Source organism: Cylas formicarius, unplaced genomic scaffold (genome assembly GCF_029955315.1).
Source record: "Cylas formicarius isolate icCylForm1 unplaced genomic scaffold, icCylForm1.1 PGA_scaffold_7__23_contigs__length_41026272, whole genome shotgun sequence".
NCBI lineage: Eukaryota > Metazoa > Arthropoda > Insecta > Coleoptera > Brentidae > Cylas > Cylas formicarius.
In genome coordinates this window covers 5,005,587-5,030,190 of record NW_026844352.1, presented here as the reverse complement: position 1 = coordinate 5,030,190, position 24,604 = coordinate 5,005,587, and the positions used below count along the sequence as shown (strand labels likewise).

The 24,604-nt window shown below is 33.4% G+C and overlaps 1 protein-coding gene across 4 annotated transcripts in view; it reads left to right on the top strand.

The window, feature by feature from the left end:
• The window catches only part of LOC132704331 (uncharacterized), a 116,032-nt gene that overhangs the window by 1,397 nt on the left and 90,031 nt on the right, over window positions 1-24,604 (top strand). For 3 of the 4 annotated variants that reach the window (XM_060674261.1, XM_060674265.1, XM_060674260.1), the window contains exon 2: window positions 11,212-11,320. In XM_060674261.1, the coding sequence (XP_060530244.1) occupies window positions 11,212-11,320 (109 nt within the window). Of the gene's footprint in view, window positions 1-11,211; window positions 11,321-20,712; window positions 20,816-24,604 lie in introns of those variants that run through there. The other variant, XM_060674262.1, reaches the window with a different exon arrangement.

The window sequence follows — 24,604 nt, the reverse complement described above, 5'->3', positions numbered from 1 at the left end:
CAATATATCTAAACAAAATGTCATCAATAAATATGGTGGATAGGTTTAATCGTTAAATATATGTAACTTGTGATGTTCCCAAAAATTTTAATAGTTTTGGTAAATTTAGTTTGTGTACTTATGTTTATTTACATTGATAGGGTGTAAGGGCTAATACGGAAAATATAGGGTTTTTTACTCCATCCATTCATTAAAAATTTTGGGGTTAAGTTAAGTGGCAAAATGCTTCTTTTTAAAATTATTTTCAACGTCCTGTCAGTTCCTCTTCAATACCGGAAGTTGCTGTCAACGTGCTTGTTGGCTTGTTTGATAACAGAACACAATAAAGTTGGTTAAGCCGGCAGTACAATTTTTTTTAGGTCAAATATTTCAAAATCTGTTAGATACAGGTATAGGGAATTAAACACAAAATATGTTTAGAATTTCACACCAAACCTCAAAATGTAGTACTATAATGGTTTGGGCGAAAAATCCTGTGTATTAAAGTATTATCTGATATTAGCTATAGTTTTTTGAATGTATTTGTAGTTTTTCTAGATGATTAAAAACAATGACAAACATTAACAGTTAAACTCATACTATTTCTTAATAACAAGAAAAAATTAACTTACCAGAAAATATTAAAGTGCCTAATAATGTTTTCGATTTATTTCAATTATTGTCTTTTGTTTCCACTACTGCCGCATTTAATATAAATAACAAAAATCTCTTGAGAAGATAATTATACCGTTTTGTTGAAAAGGCTACTTATGTTTGAACCGTGATAAAGACGGATACGCATATATATTTTTGCATTTTTTTTATGATAATATTTAATATATTTTTTGAACGGTGTTTAATAGCTAATATTCAAAGCTATGCTATCTTTCTCAATGCGAGAGAGTTATACACTATTAGTGTAAAACCGTAAAACTTAGCGGTCTTAGGACAGGTAGTGGGCCTACCTGTGTGCGTTAGCGATTAATATTAGAATTGAAACTAGCCACCATGGTAAAAATTGCCACAGTATTTCGTAAATCATTGATTACTACACGATTTCGCATGATTGGTTAAGTTTGGAATTTTAAAAACGTTGCATTTTTAGGTGGATGTGCCTATAGTTGGAATTTTTGCACAAGAATTTCTCTATATCCCATTTCGACGCGTTTTTGTAAATATATTTTTTTTAAATTGTGTAATTGTTAACCTATACTTTGGCAAACTGCATTGTTTCCTGAATTTTCATCAGAGGAGAGAGAAATAGGGAGAAAAAGGAAAGTTTACAATATAATTTTAACTGTTGTTGACCTTATACGTCATCAGAAGGGCTGGGGCAAGGTCTAGAGACCCATTGTAATGAACATATTTAAATATGTGAGCAAAATTTGCGTTTGCTTAGTGTGCCAAAAGAAAACAATTGGGAATTTCAGAAATCATTAAAAGCGGTACTTATGAAGAAGTTTATGTTCAGAAGGAAAAAATCAAAACTCAAAATCTGCTAAAAATTTTAAAAACCACTACTTTGTTTTTTAGTTTTAACGCTTGAGCAATTCATTAAAATTACGAAAAAAAAATCTATTTATTTTAATTGAGCGATGGATGAAAGTTGCAAGAGAAAATGCACTATTTGTTTTACCACCATATTTAAAATAAATTATGTGAACTAAAAAACATCTGTAAATATGTGAACAGTAACACCAATATGTGACTAGTCAGAACATGATGACTAAAATTTACCTATGCAGGTAATGAAATTTATGGCAATTTATCTATTTTCATCTTATCCTTACTTCTATATTATTTTTTATTTTCTCCCGTCTCTATACTTATAATAATATTTTGTAATAAGTTTTGGTTTAATAATGAAAACAATTTATCAATTTTTATATTATTCTTACTTCTATATATATTTTTCTACTTGATCGTAGAATACTTAATATCTCAATTATCTTCCCATCTCAATACTTATAATAAAAGCTATTTTTTTTTAATCATAAAATTCATTACAATTTATTATTATTTATTATTATTATTATACTTTGCTTTTAGTAATAGGGAAGAGGAAAATGTGATAAGAAATAAATGTAAAAAAAATAGGCCAAAAATATTACACATTTTTCCAGTCCTATTTTAATAATTTCCTAGATGAAGATTTAATAATTTTAACATCGAGTGCTTTTAAAAGACTTCTTAAAAAAGGTATTGTATCTGTAAGGCTCGAAGCAATAAACTTAATAAATATAAATGCATAAAAAATACGAAGTAAATGAAATATGCGAAAAAATGTACATATACAAGAACAAATAACGAAAAAAAGCTTGTCTGTCGAAAATAAAATGTGTGTGTGTGTTTAAAATTTTTATATTATCTAAGTTAGACTTTCTATTTTATATAAATTATCCCGCACAACTTACGGGTTTTCGGAAGAATTTTCATTTGTTTATTTTGTTAATATACAAAATGTGATGTATTATTTTTAATTTAAATTTGTCGTTGTTTATAGAATAAACATATTATTATTATTCCTTTATCAATAATCAAAAATACATACGAATGTTATTATATTTTATGTAAAAATATTTGCATACCTTAGTGATATTTTCAATGAATTAGTAAATAAGTACGAATATATAAAACGTACATGAATATTTTAACTTCGTTATTTTTGTTTATTATTTATTGCTAAGAGTTTATTTAGTTGTTGGTTTATTTTCAACACTATTATTATAAGAATCTAGATTTGATTTTTAATTTGAATTATTCTATTAAATTCTGATGACTAATTTGTTTCGATCATAAACAGCATTTATTTCTTTTTTAATATTAATCATTTCTTTTATTGCCAATTTTTCATGAACTATAATCTTATGTTAATATTTTAATTTTTCCAAAATTAATGGTTTTGCTAAATTTCGTTGAGTTCGTTGTCTGTTTTGCTTTTCTGTTGAGATTAATCGTCACTTCTTACTTATTTTTTTATTAAAAATTTGTATCGCTTTTTACAAAATCTTTCTCTAAAAATAATTCATCACGCGTTGCCGATATTTTGAATCTCGTAGGATATAATGCACACACGTGTTTTTTCCTCGGCTGAAAGAACATGGCCACTAACTTGGTCGGTTGGGTTCTTTGCTCCGGTTAGACAACGTCTCTTTTCTATTCTACTTGCTTAATTAGCGAGCCGTATCTTTAGTCACTTTTTGCGAATTTCAATTCGTCTTATTTCCTGTATTTCTACGCTCCGAAATGAATCCGAAATGCTTGTTTAAAATCGCTCGACTGTTAAAATATAGCACTTAATTGTTTCCCTTTTTTTGCGAGTTAATTAAAAGTTTTGGCTAGATAATTAAGTGTACTCGGTTTTGATGATTAATTAGTATGATTTCAAATGACGATTTTTCTACGCACCGGGGGGTAGATTCACGATGATTGTTCTATTAGAGTTTGGTGTGTGGACATAATGGGTTATGAAATATAGAGGATGTCCCGAAATTAGTGTGGCAAAGTATAGCAGATCTTTTTTAACCCTTTTTAAGGCACGTTAATGCACCACCTGAACGTTACAGTTCGTAAAATATGGCAATTGACTCAAAAGGAATTAGAGGCGGCTATGGAGGAGATCGTGATGGATGAGGACAATAACAATGAAAGTCCTAAATATTATATGCTAAAAATAAAGTTAAATACCTAATTACCCACCGATCTAGCATGCGGGAAGCGTCACTCGTTTATTATACACTCGCTCCGCTCGTGTCAAATAAACTCGTGTGTCAAATGCCGTTTACCGCACTTGTTGCATAATATACTATTACAGAACATATTGACGCGGTATATATTCCACCCGACAAGGATACTTTGATTGACGAAGAAATCTACAAGAGTTTGGGGAACCGACTGATATAGTTGGAACTTTCGGGTTACATACACCGAATGATACAGCTGTCCTTCAACAGTCGTGTAATTCATCAACTACTGAACCTGAATGGGACCCATCAGGACTCATCAGATGATGAAACCCTGGAATTCAACAGAAGACGTATGCTTTCTGCAAACGACAGGCTTGCTTCTACTGTCAAATGGAAGAAAGGTCAGATTGAGTACACTCACACACCTATATCCGATGAATTTAGATCATGTGAGGAACTAAAAAATAGGCTTTCTGGAAAAACTCCGCTTGAAATATTTTTTTATGTTTTTTGATGACGAAGTGATTGATTTGATTTTAAATCTTACATTGCTTTGCGACTTTTAGATATATGAAGTGCGTTATGATAATCAAGGTCACCTCATGATTGTTCATGCTAACTAACCAAAACTAACCAAAAATGAAACCGGGTGTTTGTTTTGTCCTTTACAATGACGCTATTAGGAGGAATGTTTGGAACTAGTTTGTTTTTAAATCAACTTTCAAATAAATCAGCGGTGGTGTCTTCATGGTAATCCAGAGAAGAATCTTTAATATTTTTCGCAGACAGAGAAAGTTTGTTTGGAATCCAACCATCTTTAGAGCCAGCATGTAAAATATTTCTTTTACCTCTTTTTGATGGCGCGTTTGTTTTACACTTATCAGTTGAGTCAACCCAACCCTTTTCCGGGGTATCATAAGTGTCGAACCAGGTTTCATCCAAGTAAATAATTGGCCATTTCCGAATTCTAAAAGATTCCATTAAAAACTTGCCTTTTGTCAATTTTTTTAAAATCTAAAGTGTTGAATATACTTCCATAAGATAGTTCTGCCACATTTAACACCGGTTTCATCTTTTTCAAGCCTCCTAATTAAGATATCTAATGTAGGCACGCTTTGTTCCTCGTATAACTGGTAAATTTTACGCCGTATTGTATCTTGATCACTTTCATCTACAGTCGACAAAATGTCAGCATCGCTTCTTTTTTTCCTCGCTGAAATGGGATTATTCATAATTTTCCATACAGTTAATGTTGAAATTTTCGTCAATGTGGCCGTTTCTTCCAAAGATGCTTGCTTGCTGGCACCACGTTCAATGGGAGTCAAATAAACATTGTTTATAACTTCCTTAGTCTCAATAGAATAGTGTTTTATACATTTGGGCGGGAGCATCTCCTGATATACACTAGACTCGCACATATTTTGCATAATTCGCACACGATTTAACACACGCTGTATTACACACGAAATAAGAATCATTACTAATAAACTTAAAGTAAGTAGTATACCAAACCAAAGAATATTAAACACAGGTAGGTATAAAATTATTTTCTATTACAGACCACAATTTTACCTGAATGTAAATTCAGAAACTTTAAGTAATAGTCTTGTTGCATTGTATGTTAATGACCACCCTTGGATAATCCCATTCAAAAGCAATTGGTCACTTTCGTACCACCAGATCATACCACGTCATCCTGTCCCTTCACCACGGCCGCCACTATGGATGAAACCACTGTCGGTTCGTGGGTCCATAGAAATTGCATCGCATATCATGCAGGAGCCACCCTCCTGATCTTCGGTACACTTTTTTCGTCGTTCACTACCACAAAGGCAAATTCTGGTCTCATCTAAGAGCTCATTGGTCCAATTCAAATGAGCCCGTGCAAAGCGTAGGCCAATTGTGTTCGGGGTCATGCTATTTTCCTTCAGTTTTCTTCTCGCTGTTCTCTGACTACTTCGTGGAGGTGTTGTTGCACTTGAACCGTATTACGATTCTTTATTCTTGTTGACACAATAAAGGGGTCATCACGAGCCGTTCTAATTCGCCTTCTGCCTGTTGCTACGCGTGTCAGATATTGTTAAAGTAAATTTTTGTATCATTTTGTTTAGATCATTCTACCAATAGGATTCTACAGATAGAAAATACATGCAAACAATATAAATAGCTTTCCAGCTTATTCTATTCAAATAATTGACAATTTAAGAAATAACGATGGCTTATATAAAGCAATATCTTGAGGTAGGTATTTTATTAATATTTTCAGTGATAGCCTTAAATAAATAAATAGCCTTAAAAAAATTAAAATTTATTATTTTAATTACGTAATTAATCAAAATGGAGCTACCAGAGAAACAAACAAGAAACGGCAGAATTCTACAGTATTTTTACATTTGAAAAATGATACTGTAGATTTCGCAATTACCGATGTTTTTGAGTGAACGGTTGAATTGTTCAATTTAAATTCGTAAAAACCAAATCATGATGTTAATTCCGTATCGTAAACGAAAAAAAAAACAAAATTCTTGGTTCAAATAGGTTAAGCTCGATTTGAGCATAAGTAAGCTTTGCACATATCGGCTTAAAATAAAAATTGCAAATTTTCAATTTCTTAAGTATCTTTTAACAAAATTAAATGCTTCGGTTTGAACGTTTCATATTTGTTAAACAAAAATGTAGGTAATTCAAATTTTAAAATTTTAGATATTTATGTGGCAACTTGAATTGAGCAGGTTATTTTTAAAACTATAACGTTACTCTATTTAAATTAACATAATTTTATATTGCATTTTTGCTAGTTTTAAATTAATTAATTATAATAATTAATTAATTTAATTAATAATTAATACTATTTTACATATCCACATTGTTATAGTTTAAAGTCTTAACAATATTGTTATTTATCATAACGATGTAGAAACAGAATAGATCTGATTATATGAGCTATAGTTTGGCCCACTAGGAACGGCCCATACGGGTGCCAGAACTGGCTCGAGAAAGTTGCGATAAAATGTCGTCGACAAAATCGGTATCCATCGGTTAAAAGGCTCAGCGACGAAGTGTGTTTTATGTCAAAGGTCGAGCCATGTGGGAAGTATTAACCTACTTGCAGTCCATTCGCAAACACTCACCTATCGATTCAAAACCAGCGAATCTGATTAGCAGCCGGCCTGTTCGATTTGGCGACATTTTTGATACTACACAGAAAAAAAAACACTTTCTCAATTGTACTCGATTTAAATTTAAGTATTTCTAAATTAAGGACATCGATTTAAATTAAGAAATTCAATAGGTACGCTTGAAAAATGAATATAACATTTTCAAGATATATTTTTCATTATGGTAAATAGTCTTGTTTTAAAATGTTTCAAATTTTTGATTTCTAAATTGCAAATTTTACTACTGAGATTGCATCGTCTCTTTATTTGCAAAGTGTTGCCTCCTTAAAATGATGACACATAATTTTGAGAATAAAATTGTCTCAAAATTATGATATCTTTGATGTAATAAGTTTGACATCCTCAATTTGAAAACGCCTTTAAAATAGACTTTCCATTATAATATGTAATCGTACCGTACTGTTTCCGTGCAGTTTCAGTCTTTACCGGTGCAAGGTGCAAGGTGCATTGTGTATAGTACAACCAAAAATATAATGGCTTTATTGCAGACCTTCGCAGGACTGTGGTAAAACCCATCCCAACAGATGTTTATTCTGCATTAAATAGATCTTGCCCGAGATGGGCCGTAACGAATATGTAGAATTTTTATTTAAAACGTAAATGGACCGTTTTGAATTTGATTAAGCATTGATGTTGCGGGGTATTTTCGAATAATAAGCGTGTAATCTAAATTGCAATCTGTTTTTTAACACTTTAAAATGTGGAGACCTTGGAGTGAAGCAGATGTTGCCCTGTTAGAAGAAGACATGGAAAACAACCCAGAATTTGAAGACGAAGTGGAGATGGTAGTCGAACCTAATTACAACTTAGAAAACGAAATACCTCAGCAAATAAAAAAAAAACGGTCTTCGGAAGCTAAACAAATTGTTTTGAATGTTTACAATTTTATAAGAAATTCAGCAGGGGAAGTAGCAGCAGCATTAAAAACAAGATTGCTTTCGAAAAATCATCACTGGGCGGGTCAAGTTCGTAGCGCGAAGTAGCTTCTTATTATAAAAGGAAAGAACTTCGCGGTTTTGTATGATGAAGGAACGCATTGTTTTTCTATCATGCTCCTACGGACCACTATGGAACTTTCGCAAAATCGATGTAATTTAATTGTGCATGCACCCTGTATAAAATGTCCTTCACATCTCGTCGAACTTCAAATTTACGGCACACTTCGGTAAATATTTTAAATTTATACTGGTAACTGCATTTAAAATAATATTTTTTCAAATATCTTGCGTCCCCTGTATTATACACGAAACCATAAACTCTCTCTCGACACAGTTTACGATACTGTTCACATCAAATTATCACATCTTTAAAAGTTTTTCATGTATCGCCAATAATTCACCAACAAAAGCGGAAATTTCTAGGATCTATTAGAATTTTTTGCCCACCCTGTATATAATTGCAACAATGTTCGAAATAGGAGATATAGCCTTGGATCTCCTTAGTTTCCTGGTATCCGAATTTTTCCGGTATAGAAAATGGTTTTCAAAAACTACTTGTTTTCTGGTGGTAATATTAAATGACGTCATCGCGTCTAGATTGAGGGAGAGAAATGGTGATTTTCATTTGGATTTTTTCAAATATCTCGAACAGCGTATGTGATAGACGAAAACCGTAAATACAAAAGGTGTAGCCCTTGATACGGCCTATAACACTGTTTGAACGGATTAGCTATTGTTTGTATGAATTTTGATTTACGGTTAATAATTTACTCTCTAAAAGAACAATTTTCAGGGTCTTTTAGACTTTTGTCCATAACTAGAACACCTTGCATATAATTGAAAAAATGCGTGAAACAAAATTATATTTTTCCGATCGGATGAATGGCTTTGGAGGAAAAGATGTTTTTCTGGATGCCAAAATAACCACAAAAAAAATCAAAAATTAAAAAAAATACTTTGCGTTATTTTATTGCTCCCAATTTAAAGTGTCTAAATGCGGGTCAAAACTTCTACTTCTGTCCCAAGTCTGAAGTCGGTAGCTGCAAATTTGGAGTACTTATTATGTTTTTTATTATTGCACGGAATATCGCGAACACCCTGTACAATACTTAAAAACCGTAAATACAAAAGTTCAAGCTGTCTATATGGGCTATATAGTCATGTAAAAGAAACTGACATCTAAAACACAGATTTGAAATTATTGCCAATTTTCAATAATAGGGGGACCCATTTTTCAGTTTTTTTGCATTTGCGGCGCACCCTGTATATTTTTGAAAAATTGTCAAGAATAAAAGTTTATGGAGTCGTTTCCTTTGCGTCTTCTGGTTCAAGAATTTTTCCGGTCTTGTAAACGGTCTTTTTTGTAGACCTTTGCACCCGGGATTTTTATTTTTTTTAAATACATCCCGACCGCCCAGCCCCCCCATTTTCAATAGGTTCCGTTACGGGGCAAAGCTGCATATATATGCCAAATATGAAGTCGATTGCTTCAAATTTCGGACACTTATCGTGTTTCATAGCAAGGTCCAAAAAACAGTCGAAAATCGCGAAAAAAAGATTATAAGCTTATGTGCCTCGTGGAGGGTTAAAAAGGAGGCAAATTTCAATTTTGTAGCTCCAACGGTTCGAAAGTTATTCAAGAAAAACCAAAAGACGAGAACGGAGAATCTCAGAATTTCGCAATGCATGATGGATTAGTTAAATGCAATTGAAAAATTTCGAGAGCAAAATAGGCCGAAACGTGGTTCGACACTCACGATACAGTAAAAAAAGGACGATGTGATAACAGTAACAAGTGTGTACTAGACGTATCGCCTTCAGAAGGAAAACGCATAATAATTCTTCATGCTGGGCCCAAAAATAGTTGGGTGGAAGATGCCTTATTTTTGTGTGCCCAAAATCGTCAAAGATTCAAGTGTGGATTACCATGAAAATATGTACCGCGGAAATATTTGAGGACTGGTTTGAAAATAAACTGTTGCCAAAACTATCGCAAAATACTGCTATTGTGTTGGATAATGCTATCATATCATAATGGTATCATTCAGCCCAAATTAGAAAAAATCCAAATATTTCTTCAAATAAAGAAGAAATTAAATAATTTCTGTAGGAAAGTGATTTATATTTTGAAGAGAAAAAAACAACTTTTGGAATTATTAAAAATAAAACATTTTAATAAAGACTACAAAATCAACTCAATAGTACAACAAAACGTATATTTAACCCGATTGACATGGTCTGGTCTGAGTTGAAAGGGCATATAAGCAGATTATTGAACTTGGTGAAAACAGTAGCGATAGTGATGATTTTTTAAGTGACTGATAATGATACCGTGTAGAAATGTAATGAAATAGAATAAATTGTTACTTTGTACTAAATTTTTTCTGTACATGTTTTAAGAATTACTCTGCGAAAAAGATTAAAAACATACTTATATTGCGCTTGTTAGTGTAGGAAGATAAATTCCTAGGACGGTCCTGGAATGGTTAGGGGTAGTGATTTTGGAGTAATAAACAGTAGGCAAAGTTAATCACGGGGCCGGCTGTAAAGGCACTATATTTCTGGTCCAAATATAACAAAATACCACCCAATGTGCAACAAAATGTCTGCCATGCGGCGAAAACGGAGAATAGGGAGAAGCGACAAGGTCGTTCGCCGTTTATCTGCCTCCCAAAGGTCAAGTTTAATCGATTTTCCGAAACCGAATTCTTCGAATTTATGCGATGCCGTACGCAGCATCGTTGTGGCTTCAGCCTCGAAATTCAATTTTCAGGGAGCACCCGCGAGGAAGATTTTTCCAAGTTCGATACGTTTCATCTAAAACCAAAATTATGGAAACGCTCATGGTCAAGAATCCCTACTAGACATTTAAACCCAAAAAATGAAACTAAAAGTGAAAATAGAACCTAACATTGGGTAATTCTGTTTACAGAAAACCTACGCACACCTTACTGCATTGTCACATCACCATCCGGTCCAAAAATCATCGGTTATCAGTTTGTTTAATTTATAATGGTTATAACATTTATAGATATCTATTTTTTGTAGTTACCAACTGCTATTTGTCACTTTACACTGAATCTATAAATAATGATTTTATTACATATTGGCGTTTTTTACTTTTAATTTGTTTATTATTTAAAAGTCATTTAAAGAAAAACTTTTTAAAACTTAAAAAAAACAAGTTTTAGATATAAGTTATGTTCTCACAATGATTTCACATATTTCACGGATTCCACAGAGCTTAAATTTTATTTGAAGTTGTAAAAAAAATGGTCGTATCTGTATCTAAATTTTTCTTTTTTGGTCACACTTTTACAGGCTACTGTAATACTAGAGAAAACTGCTTCTTTGGTCCAAATTATTTAACCATTAGTGAGCCGGCAATCTTAAACTTGCATTGATTGTTTTTTGTTTCATTCTTTGCAGATGTCAACGATTGTTGGATCTCACTCGGGGGCTGGTCCCCTTAGTCTGATGTCCTGTGTGAGGGAGTCCTCGCCTTTAGAGGATTACGAGCCGGACATCGAAAAAAATGGTATGTTCCCATTACGTGGCGGAGGTCAAAAGGGAAATTTTAACTAAGACATATAAATTGATAATAATAATAATAATAATAATAATAATAATAATAATAATAATAATAATAATTGCATAAACAACATCGCGGTAACAAAATAAAAGACTTGTGTAAAAGTCAGGCATCTGGAAATTTTCCAGATAAAGTTCAAGCCTCAATATTTGTTGTATGCAACCAGGCGGTCACATTGTAAGAGTGAGATCTTTAAATAAAGTTTCATTCTGTACTGCGGTACCAGAAGTAGGCCTTTATGTCGTATATTAAAACCCAGAAAGCTCTCTCTAAATAAAACTTTGTAATGATGATATAAGCCATCCTGAGATGAGAAATATGGTGACTACTTCGTGAAATTAGGAATGAGTTTTTATTCACTGTGTCAAGACAAGGGCCAAAGACTGCACAGTAGTAGGAGTTACAGAGAAGTTTTCATGTTCTTTGAGCCTATTTGATATTTTTCGTCCGGCTGGAATGCTGTAAATTCCTGCTATCTCAAACAGAATTGTTGTCTGTGACGAATCGAAGATGTTAAGAGATTTTTGGACAAGTGCAGCAAAAATATGCTGCAGACAAGCATTTTTCAATTAAGATGAGAAGATAATGTTGAGAGTTCGAGAAAAGGTTTTTAAATAGAAGCTATAGAATATGTTGAAGAGCCAATGAGCAATCCTGGTTTGTGAATCTTAGGAAGTCGTGAGTGGTGACAGATTGTTTCACTGAGTCTATAGATAACTTGACGATAACTTCCGTCTACAATTTAATTAGCTGTTCCAAATGACACTTTGTTGAGAATAGACTCGACATTTGAAGCGATTTCCTCTTTTATGGTGCAAGGACTAGGCTGGAACCTTTTGCAAGAACTGATTTTTCCAAAGCCGAAATTAGTTATATTAAAACAGAAACTAACCAATAATTCAACGCGAACATCAGTTTTCATGTATTCAATGTCCACTATTCTGAAGCTCTGAATTCTATGGTATTATTTTGGATTTCGATTATTCTAAAGTCCGGAAAATGAAAACTATGCATTTCTGCATGCTAATTTCAATTTTTTATGTTTAAAAAAACTTCTAAAGTACTAAAATGTTTTTTTTTTTGCGCACAGTGTAGTTATTTTAATGTGCAACATATGGGATCTTTGACTGACAGTACAACTAAAATAATTTTCTATTGCAAAAAGTTGCTGCACTTAAAATACAGAAATTTCGCAAGAGTAAAATATTTCAAAAATTTTAACAAAATGTTATTAAGAACAGTTGTTGAGAATTAAAACTAACGCCCTAATATTAAAACAACAGATCCTATCAAGATAAAAAAAAGTTTTTTGTTCGAAAAATAGTAATATTTGTATTCTTATTTTTGTTTTCAATAATTTTAATAATAATAATAAATTATTCAAGATCGAAATCAATTTAGCAATTTTTTTTTCTATTCGGTCTTATTTGTTACATAAACTAAGATTTTTAATTTTTTAGCGAAACACAAATTTTATGTTTGTTGCAGCGATATTTAATAACACCTAAAAATTTCATTCATCAAACATTCTTTTTAAGAAGCCAAAACATTGCTAATTATATTAGGCGTATTAAGAAATCGTTCTACAGCATCGCTTTTATAATCTGTTTTTAATTGTTTTATTATTTCGGTCTTCTAAATATTGTTCATAATTGGTTAAAATTGTATATTAATATTAATATTAATTATTTTAGTAATTTTTTTAATAATGTTGCTAAATCTACTATATGCACTAAATATTTCGAACAGCGTTACCAATACTTTTTTCTACTCCCGTCTGTAAAATACCTAATTACCCACCGGTCTAGCGTGCGGGAAGCGTCACTTTACCACGTCAGTTTCGTTTCCCATGAATCCGAGCCACTTCGGAGATTTCCGGGATTTTACCGCACGGGTTTTTGAGCAATCGGATGTTTTCGGAGATTTTACCGTATTGTTTGAATTATGACGTTTGTCAATTCTGACGGTCATGTCAGTGGATGTATTCGTGTTGTTTTGCGAAAATGTACCCAAAAACTAACGGTCGTAGAAAAAGTATAGTATGCAACACGTTCGGTAAACTAACTTTTTAAGCCACTCGTTTATTAAACACTCCCTCCGCCCGTGTCAAATAAACTCGTGAGTCAAATGCCGTTATTACGCACTTGTTACATAATATACTATTGTATAGGTGGTTTCTAAAACAAAGAGACCAACCAGAATAATGATCCAGCAGAAGGCTAAGCTGCTCCACAATGAATACAGCCTTCTTGTTTCCATGCACGCATTGGCATGTAGTGAACAAATCGGTATATTGAATTTTGCTTGTATTAATCACGAGTCTACTGTATTAATATTTTTAGAATCGTTTTTATCTTAGTAGGTCCTGTTTTGGCATAACTTTTGTGAATCGTTTGAAATAAAATGGTAAAATGAAACCAACCAAAACAATTATCATTGAATTTCGTGACAACACGCGGTCTTACTTTAGATCTGGTCGGTTAACTAAATTCGATAAGTATACCAGCTTGACAAATAGGTCGGTGCGTTAACAAAACACCTGCACCAAAAAGACAACACCGCTCCGTCTATAACGAAGGCAAGCAAAAAGTCAATGAACTGCCGAGCAAGACCTTAATCTTACCGACTGGATTATTTAATAAAAACATAATCTGGTCGACTCTGGAGCGTCTTAAAAAAAAACAAGTCCGGTCTCGTTAGATTTTTGACGATATTTGCTACTCGAGGAAAAAAAAATGTTGCCAACCAACACTTAACACTTTTTAAACTTTACACATTCCTGAGAGTATTTAGTTTCCATAATAATAATTATAAAAGTCTATATTTCCAATAATCAGCAAGTCAATAATAATAAGCAAAAACAAATTATCACTGACCTGTTCTTCCACCTAAACTAAAAAATTAAGGTCTAAGAAATGCAGAAAACTGTTTTTCGATAAAATATAGAAAAAGTGGTTTATTAGTTGTTGGTGAAGTTATATCGTGTGTTTGTAACGCTCAATCGAGTGAAACGGTGGCATGTAAGGAGGAGATTTATTCACCAAAATAAGCAAACACAGAGCATATACCTTCGATTTTGCACGTTTAGCCATCCCTCCAGTGGTTGTGACTTATATTTTGCAATTTCTGAATACGAAAAATATCAAATGGTTCAAACTGAAAGTTAACATTACACTACTGACTCGCACAATACTTTTCTCTTTCCTTGTTTTGGTAAATATCTTTAAATTGAAGTAAGTATGTGATTTGAAACCGCAATTCACTGTAGAAAGGACCTTTTGTCTTTCTTACGTCCAAACAATGTTTAAATGGACTTGTCAGCGTTTAGTTTCAGAAAATATTGTGAATATTATACAAATGGTGATTAATAGCTACCAGCACCTGTGGCGATTTTTCTGGATAAAATGAAAGGCATAAAAAATTTGAAATATATATATACTTTATTGAGATATAAAAAGAAGATAATTTGGCGTTGTATGTCCACTGCTTTAACCCTGTTGCTGAAATAACTGGAAAATTGATTTACGCGGAATAAAAATATGTAAAATACCTAATTACCCGCCGATTTAGCGTGCGGGAAGCGTCACTTTACCACGTCAGTTTCGTTTCCCACGGATCCGAGCCACTTCGGACATTTCCGGGATTTTACCACACGGGTTTTTGAGCAATCGGATGTTTTCGGAGATTTTACCGTATGGTTAGAATTTTGACGTTTGTCAATCCTTATAGTCGTGTTAGTGAATTTAGCCGTGTTGTTTTGCACAAATGTGCCCAAAAACTAATACAAAGAAAAAATTTATGTATGGTACGAAATTTATTAATCCGATACTCTGTTATTATTTTTAATTTGTTAAATTATGATTTTTTCGTGACGGTCGTAGAAAAAGTACAATATGCAATACGTTTGGTAAATTCTTCTTTCTCGTTTATTAAGCTTGTCGTTGTTATACATGTAGTTTTGGATTGTTCTTTTGTGTCACATGAGGAAGGGATTTTAGTCAACTGTCTACTGTGATTGTCAATTGTCCATTACAACGACGCTATTAGGAGGAATGTTTGGAACTAGTTTGTTTTTAAACCAACTTTCAAATAAATCAGCGGTGGTGTCTTCATGGTAATCCAGAGAAGAACCTTTAATATTTTTCGCAGACAGAGAAAGTCCATTTGGAATCCAACCATCTTTAGATCCAGCATGCAAAATAGTTATTCTTTTACCTCTTTTTGATGGCGCTTTTGTTTTACGCTTATCAGTTGAGTCAACCCAACCCTTTTCCGGGGTATCATAAGTGTCGAACCAGGTTTCATCCAAGTAAATAATTGGCCTTTGTGGTTCTCTGTAAATCCTAATTTTTTCTAGATACTCCAGTCGCCATTTCCGAATTGTAAAAGATTCCACAAAAACACTTCCATAAGGTAGTTCTGCCATATTTAACAACGGTTTCATCTTTTCCAAGCCTCCTAATTAAGATATTTAATGTAGACACGCTTTGTTCCTCGTATAACTGGTAAATTTTACGCCGTATTATATCTCGATCACTTTCATCTACACTTGAGAAAATGTCAGCATCGCTTCTTTTTTTCCTCGCTGATATGGGATTATTCACAATTTTCCATACAATTGATGTTGGAATTTTCGTCAGTGTGGCCGTTTCTTCTAAAGATGCTTGCTTGCGGGCACCACGTTCAATGACAGTTTTGTTTATATTGTTTATAACTTCCTCAGTCTCAATAGAATAGTGTTTTTTACATTTGGGCGGGAGTATCTCTTGAGATACACTAGACTCGCACATATTTTGCATAATTCGCACACGATTCAACACACGCTGTATTACACACGAAATAAGAATGATTAGTAATAAACTTAAACTAAGTAGTATATCAAATTAAAGAATATTAAACACCGGTAGATATAAAATTATTTTCTATTACGGACCACAATTTTACCTGAATTTAAATTCCGAAACTTTAGGTGATAATCTTGTTACATTGTATGTTAATGACCCTTGGATAATCCTATTCAAAAACAATTGGTCACTTTCTTATATCTATTAACAGACCATACCTTCAAAAAAATCTAAATCTCAAAATCAACAACACCCAAACAAAGATAAGACACCATAACTTCTACGTAAACGTTGCCAGTCGCTGCCGCTACGTATTAATTTGATACGCCATTCTCTGCTTTCCATAGATAAATTCCTTTGGCCGGTTCCACAGTGGCGCGCTCCATATCCTACATCTATCTGCACGAAAGGAAACTTCAAAAGGCAAAGCGTACACACACACACACACACACACACACACACACGCGCGCATTGTATTATTAGTGAAGTCTGCGGGAGAAACGGTAATTTGACGTCATCTTCGAACTGTTCGGTTGCGAGAGATAACGGTATCATCCACGGACGTGGGTGGCGCGTCCGCCTTGCTGGAAAACAAACGATTTAACTAAATCTAGGTAGCGATTCCGGACTTTTTCGTATTGCGGCATAAACTACAGGGTTTTCAATAACAGTGACAGGTCCAAATGTAATGAAATGTATCCTTCAATGTGTGTGTGAATGATATCCGCTCATGTTTTCATCGTTCCTATTGTTTGCTGACGTCCTAAAATTCTACACGAGAGTCCAAAATGCTGATGACTGTATAAAAAAACTTCAATTTGATTTGGATCACCTATAGCTATGGCGCGATTTTAATGAAATGGAACTAAATGTTAATAAGTAGCAACTAATGAACTTCAATTGAACTGAGGTGGCTTTTACTTGATGAAAATCCATTTATCAAAATAAATAAGAACTAATAGTTCAGCTTTTCACGAAATTATATATTTTAACATGACAATTGTTCCGACAACACTGTGTCTGTGTCAAATGTAATATTTACAAACTACCTGCTACTATGTATACCGAAAAATGATCATAAAACCTTAATTAATGTTCTGAGAATTTAAGTTCAATAAAGGACAGGTATTTAAATCTAATTGATCGTTAAGCAATACATTTGAATGTCTCATTTTGTTAATCTCCATGGCTTCCAATAAATTTAATTTTCTACTTTTTAAGACTGTATGTAAAATATCAAAATTGCCGTCAAAAATGTGTTTTTCTGTGTTTAAGTGTGTAGCATAATTAGAATCTAGACTATTCTTATTAAACGCTCTTTTATGTTCGTTAATGCGTTTCTTGAAGGATCTACCTGCTTGTCCAATAGAAATTTTAGGACAAGATCGGCATTTCAACCTGTAGACACTTGATTTTTGAGATTTTGGACATTTCGTTTTATTGTTTTTAAAAAAATTTCCTATTGTGTTGTTAGTTCTGAAAGCTATTTTTAAACCACATTTTGACAAATGTTTTGAAACTTTTTCACTAGGTTCTCCTATGTATGTAATTGTTTTAAATTGTTTGTATTCTGTATTAGGTTTCGGATAAACAGAGTTTACTGCTGTCTGGAGTTTTTTATTTATAATTTTATCTATAATGGACGGATTGTAGCCGTTGTTCAGTGCAATTTGTTTAATGATATTAAGTTCTTTGTTGTAGTTTCTGTTGAGAGTGGCGTACTAAGAAGTATGTGTATAAAAGAGTGAAATGCAGCCATTTTTTGTGTATAAGGGTGATTTGAGCTGTTATGTATGACTATGTCCGTGTGTGAAGGTTTATGATAAATGGAAAAATCTAATTTGTTTTGCGTTTTCGTAATAGTTAATTCTAAAAAATTAATAGAGTGATCCTGTTCAATCTCGAGAGTGAATTTTATACGATTATGTAATGAGTTAATGTAATTTATGCACCATACAAAAGAACCAACCAAACATTACATCTAAGGATTCGGTATTTAAGTTTAAAATTTAGATTTTTATTTGTAAGGAATTTTTCTCCTCCCTATTCTAAAAGATCCAATGTCATATTTTAAGGCGTCAGCCTAATTATCCACTTGCATTAATGTATAACATTATACCATATACATTTCTTACTACACCTTCACCATTTACTGCTTAAAAGTAGTATCATGTATTCCAGGTTCGATGGACCCAACGCATTACAGATTATAATCAATTTTCTAAATCGTTTTTTTGTTCTTGTATTTGTGCTATTTTTCAAAAAATACAATGCACAAATCTACTATGGCTCGAACACAAAGGTAGGTATTAAATTTTATTAACAGAGGTAATTAAAGATATGCTTTCTCTATTGACAAATAGAATGTCATACTTACGTTGATGATACAATTTAGCCTCATGTTCAAGAATTCCTCTGAGATTTTTTTTTACCATTTAAATTCTATACAGCCCAATAGACGTTTTACAATTGAGTTAGACACTAATAATAATCTCTCATTTTTAGATAGACTTCTGAACCCAGAATTAAAACACCTTACATCTGCTCTTCTCTCTAATAATTTTCACATTAGAGATATATCGCGTTCCATCACAAAATACCGAATAAACCGAAATCAATCCCACACTTGCCGCCGTTGTCCTGTCTTACATTCAAAACATCACTGCCCATATCAAGAAATACGACGTCAAAACCAGATTTACCACTTGTTCAAAAATTAGTAGGCTAAAATAACATGAAAGAGTCTGAAGACTACTACAGATAAACTCGTCAGCAATAGTCGAACACAATACAAATCTTATTCGATCAAACCAAAATTCGACTCAGGGCTTTACTTGTCACCAATATGCATACCAGTCCTTTAGCTCCCCCACACCCCCACTCAGAATATATAATATACAGTTTGGCACATAAGCTTGGCATGAGCCGTTTTTGTCGCCCTGTATGAAAGGATATTAACCAATTTGTTGGACCTACCCTTCATCAAATATGGGCATAAATTTTGATTTTTTTCTGGGGTTGGCAAGTATTTTATATTTTTTCGGTAGATAACCTCTTTTACCTTTGTATAAGTTAATGGGAACCACCAATAAATATTAAATAACAATATATATATGTCAAAGTGGCAGTAGGTCCTTTCTTGGTAATTTTTGAAGTCTTCAATAAATATATTTGACATTTATGAAAAAAATGTTAGTATTATATTCTTTTACTTGCATTGGCACTGTGGATTGTACGCCAAATACAAGGAAATGTGGATGGAAAAAAATTATTATACTATGTTTTGGGAATAATTATTAAAATGCTTGTGCTAAATATTTTTGTTTCATTTCAACCATTCGAACAGTTTTACATCATAAAAGAGAACAATCATTACAAATATTTTCTGCTACACCAATGCAACAACAAAAGATTTGGTTGGGCCATTAGTGACATTTCTGGGCCGCTCTGGAGCCGTGAGTCCAGAAGCCAGGTCCATGATGCTGTAGATTTAAAGTATTTTTGTATCACCTTAAGTACATTTTTATGTGATTTTCATTTTGGCTATGGGAAATGCCCCATCTTATTTGTAAAGTAGGCTGGGGTAGGGGTCCATAAGGCTCAATCGCAACTGGCTGGGACAAATTGCACAGATTGCACAGTCATAATCAGTTTTATTTCCATCATCAGGTGTAAACCCTACCTAATTTGCTAAAAAATGAATTTTGTTTTGGACGTTGTCATTCATAAATTTGATTTGAAAGATGTCTACTTTTACCTTAGCCGGTGGCTGTAATAAATAGGGGGCGATAATGACAACAAAATATTCAAAAGATACTCACGGGTTAATAAAAAATATTCTTTTGAATGCAGGTTGCAGCACCCCTCGATAAAATTAACCTATATTTTTTCGGAAACAATAATTGATCGTATGCATAGGAATTCATGTGTCCTGTGCGGATTTAGCACCCGATGTACGTCCTGTATCTTTAAAACAAGCACTCTTTTCCTAATTCTACATCTGCTACATCGAGATCCCTCGCGAGACGAGACTCACTGAGACTTTCCGAAACGGGACCGAACGCCGTTCGAGTTTTTCGGCCATTTGAACATTCGACCATTCGTGGTGTTCCCTTAAATATGTGGATATATTTTTTCCCGGTTCTCTCTCTCTCCTGCATATCCTATCGGTTCTAATTCGGGAGGCCTTGGACCACCCGCACCAAAATTGTATTCGGTTAGTTGTGGAAATCGACATTCCCGGCCGAAAAACTCGAAACGTTTAATGGGGTGTACTCACCGTTGCGCTAAGTTATCCGATCGTCGTCAATCATCGGAAGATGTCATCTCGTAAATCCGCAAAGCAATCGTAAAACCGCAAGGAGGAGCAATATCGGCAGATTAACTGAAGTGCAGATATGATTTAGATAACGCGCACTCATGATTGATAAGCGTTTTAAAATTATTTGCGTCTCATTGGGAATAATGTTTCCATTTAACGGTTCAGTTGTTGGTGCGATAATTCGGTGACCGTGTAGCAGCGATATGGTCGTTCGGAGCATACCCAAGCTGGGGAGATCGTTTACTTGGTCGCCTAGTCATCATTCGGTCCCATTTAGTAAGTATGCGTATCTTTTAAATTCGCTGCTTCCTGTGTATCAATTTTCTGGTTCTTTGATTAACTTTTATAGACAAATGGTTTTGGTTTCTTCTTCCATTGTTGACGATTTTCCTTCTTTCGAAGAGTTGATTGAAATGGATCACCTCTAACCTTTTCCACTTGCTCGGTCTTAGTTTTTTCTGCCTTGCTATTTTTCCTGTTCTTCTAGTTGTGTATATAAATCTGTACGTTTTCTGACTGCTCTTCTCATGGCGATTCAGACCCGTATGGAAATATGGAAATAGAGAACCAAGGTTCTACATTCGATAGTGATTCTTTCCAGCATTCGGGCCATCTTCACCCCCGTAAAGTTGTTTAGAATTATGCCGCTTTGTATCTAGGTCGACAACCTCACTACTGTTGTCGTATAAACTGTTAACATGGGCTACCCAGTGATGTAAAATGACCTTCATTTACTCGTTGTTTATGTCATATACGGGTCATTTATGTCATTTGCGAGCTTAGCGGGTAGCTTTTCGTAAAATAAAACATTTTTAACACTTTTTTAGATATACATTTACGTATATTTTATGATGATAAAAGATATAAAAAAGAACATAGCACAACAAACTCCTATAACTAGCAAGAACAGGAACATAAGATACCTTAACTTTTGGTTTCTAAAAAAAATCATAGTATTTCTGAAAAATTAAAAAAAAAAGAGATTGAGAACATTTCCTAATACATACGTAAATTAAACAATTTCGTCCCATATCATTATCATAATCTGGAACAGTCTCACTCTCAGATACAGTGTAAACTCCCTATAGCAAAACTCTGTATAACGTAAAACTCTGTATTACGAACAAAATTTGTTGTACTATTAGGTCTCCATGCAAAGCTATGTATTAATTCACTCTGTATAACGCATTTCTCACTCTCTATGCCCAAAGAATAAAGGGCACAGTAAGGAATGTAGGCCGACTTGTAATTAATAGAGTCTCTTACCTTCTCAGAATTCCTTACACTAATAATCTAATTACCGGGAACCTGGTCGTCCTAAGTGTTTTTCTCGTAATAAGCGATTATGTTAATGCCTTTATCGGTATGTTTAAAAGGACAACATTGTTTTAATCAGTTCTAATTTGACTTAGTGAATATGGCGAGCATGGCGAGTAAGCAAAAAATTTTATCTCCAGATGATAAAGTTGCTTTAATTCGGGAGATAGAACGAGGAGAAAAGAAAAGTAATGTGGGACATCGATACGGACTTACACCGTCGACTGTATCCACTATTTGGAAGTGCAAAAGAAAAATCATTCAGGCTGAAGCGGCAGGCAGTTCTAGTAAAAAAACTAAGAAAGCCAATAGTTTTTCCAACAGTCTTAAAAATGTACCACTCTCTGGACCTATCGTAAAACTAAAAGCAGAAAAGTTTGCTGAGCAGCTTGGCATTATCGATTTCAATGCTTCTGAAGGATAGTTGGGGAAGTTCAAACAGAGACCTGGTATAAATTATGGACAGATAAGTGCGAAGCCCGCGATGTCGACAGAAACGTCACTAACGATTGGCTGGAGAACATGTGGCTAAACTACTAGCAGAAAAGTACCCTACTGAAGGCTTTTTTAATGCTGACGAAACTGGTATTTTTTACAAAATGACGACAAATGAAACTATCATATTTCGAAGTGAAAAGTGTATGGGTGGAAAACTTTCTATAGAACGTATAACAGTGTTAATAGCTGGCAATATGAGTGGGAGGGAAAAAAGAAGGCTAGTCGTGATTGGAAAATCAACTAACCCACGACGTTTTAAGAACAGCAAGCATTTGTCGGTCACTTACAAGGCAAACAAGTCTGCATGGAGGACATCTCAAATTTTTGAAGAAGAGATACGGAAATGGGATGCAAAATTAAAGGAGAGGAAGATATTACTTCTCTTAGATAACTGCCCTGCACACCCCCATATTCTAAATCTACGGAATATTGAATTGGTATTTTTTCCATCCAAAACAACAAGTGTATTACAGCCGATGGACCAGAGCGTAATAAAAAGTCTTAAGAGTCGATACAGGAAAAACATTTTAATGGAAATGATCGCGTCCGAAGACAAATTTTCCATTAATATGTTAGATGCAGTCAACTTTATTACTAACGCTTGGAAAGAGGTGACAGCAGACACTATCGTCATGCAGGACTTATTACCTAGAAAAAATGCGAACAGGACTTTGAAGATCATCAGCCACTAAGCGACTGGAGTTTCAGATAACAATTACGTTTACAAGTGAGGAGTGTCTTTGGGATTTTGTGTTGTTTAACGCTTTCGTTTGCATTTCTTTCCATTTCTCGATTCTTTCTTGAATGATTTTTTAAACATTTTCGAATTGAAATTGCCTGTCAGTAATTAAGGGGGCGATTTATTGACTAATCTTAAAAGAAAACTTCATGTGAACATATCCTAAACGTGTTGTCTTTTGAGATACAGATATATTTTTTTAATATCTGTAATAAGACTTTAGTTATGTTAAGGAAATGTGGCACACATGTAGCTTTATGTAGTGTATCACAATTTTTTTCAACAAAATTGTTTTTTAACAAATTAATAACAAATTTTTTGAAAAAAAGTAGAACATAGAAACTAGATGGGTTGTTGAAAGTGTCCTCCATCTTGAAGGATCCTAACAACAAGATAAACAAACTATTTTTATTTTAATTTTTTTAAACAAAATTGTCTGTTAATAAATTAATAACCATCTTTTTGAAAAAAAGTAGAACATAGAAACTAGATAAGTTGTTAAAAGTGTCCTACACCTTGAAGGATATACGCTTCAACTCTTTTCATATTAAAGTATACCTCCAGTGTTTCTTATGAAATCGCAGGACGCTCTTAGACGATCCTTCAGGTCTTCTACATTGTTAACTGGGGTGCAATAAACCAGACTTTAAAGATCTCCCCATAAGAAAAAAATCCAAACTATTTATATTAATTAATTATAGAAAATATTCTTTTATTGCAACACTAAAGTGAGTATGCTCGCCGTTATACATTCTCTTCCTAATTACACCTGGCAATATTGGCAAATCCTCTTCTAAAAACCTGAGATAATTATGGCCATTTAGTCTATCTGGCAGAAAAAAGGGCCCAATTAAGAGTAATTCCTAACAATTCCTGCCCAAACATTTACCGAAAACTGTTGTTGATGTTTAAATTCTAAACTTACCTTAAGTCAAAAGTTGATGTTAACTGAGATACAGATTGTCAAAGTGTTCTTTTTACCTTTTTTGAGCAAATTGTAGAGGTACGTATGGTATTTTTTGTGAATTTGATAGTTTTTTACTAAAAATATCACTTACACCTTTTTTTACACAAAACATATTTTAAATTTCGATTTGATTTGATTAAATTAGTAATTCTTACTTGCGCATTTTATTCTGAATCGTCTGGATTTATTTTTACAATTTTATTGGATATTCTAAACGCGTACCTTTGATATATTTTGAAAATGTAGAATGCTTTTTCTCGAAAATCATTCCTTTCTTTCATACATATGAACGTTTAATTGTGATGATTGAAAACTTTATATACATATTATTACACTACGTAAGAGACGTTTCCTTGTAGTGAAACTCGTTTCCATTCTCTACGAGAATATACAGGCGGAATACCAAATACGCTCTCCAAGTTATTTTTACGCCTGTATTATTGGCGATCTAGTTTCCGCTCGTATCGTATATTGTTACGATAAAAGCGAAGATTCGTATAACCGCATATTACGCAGTAAAAATCGTTCATTATCTTTGTGAAAA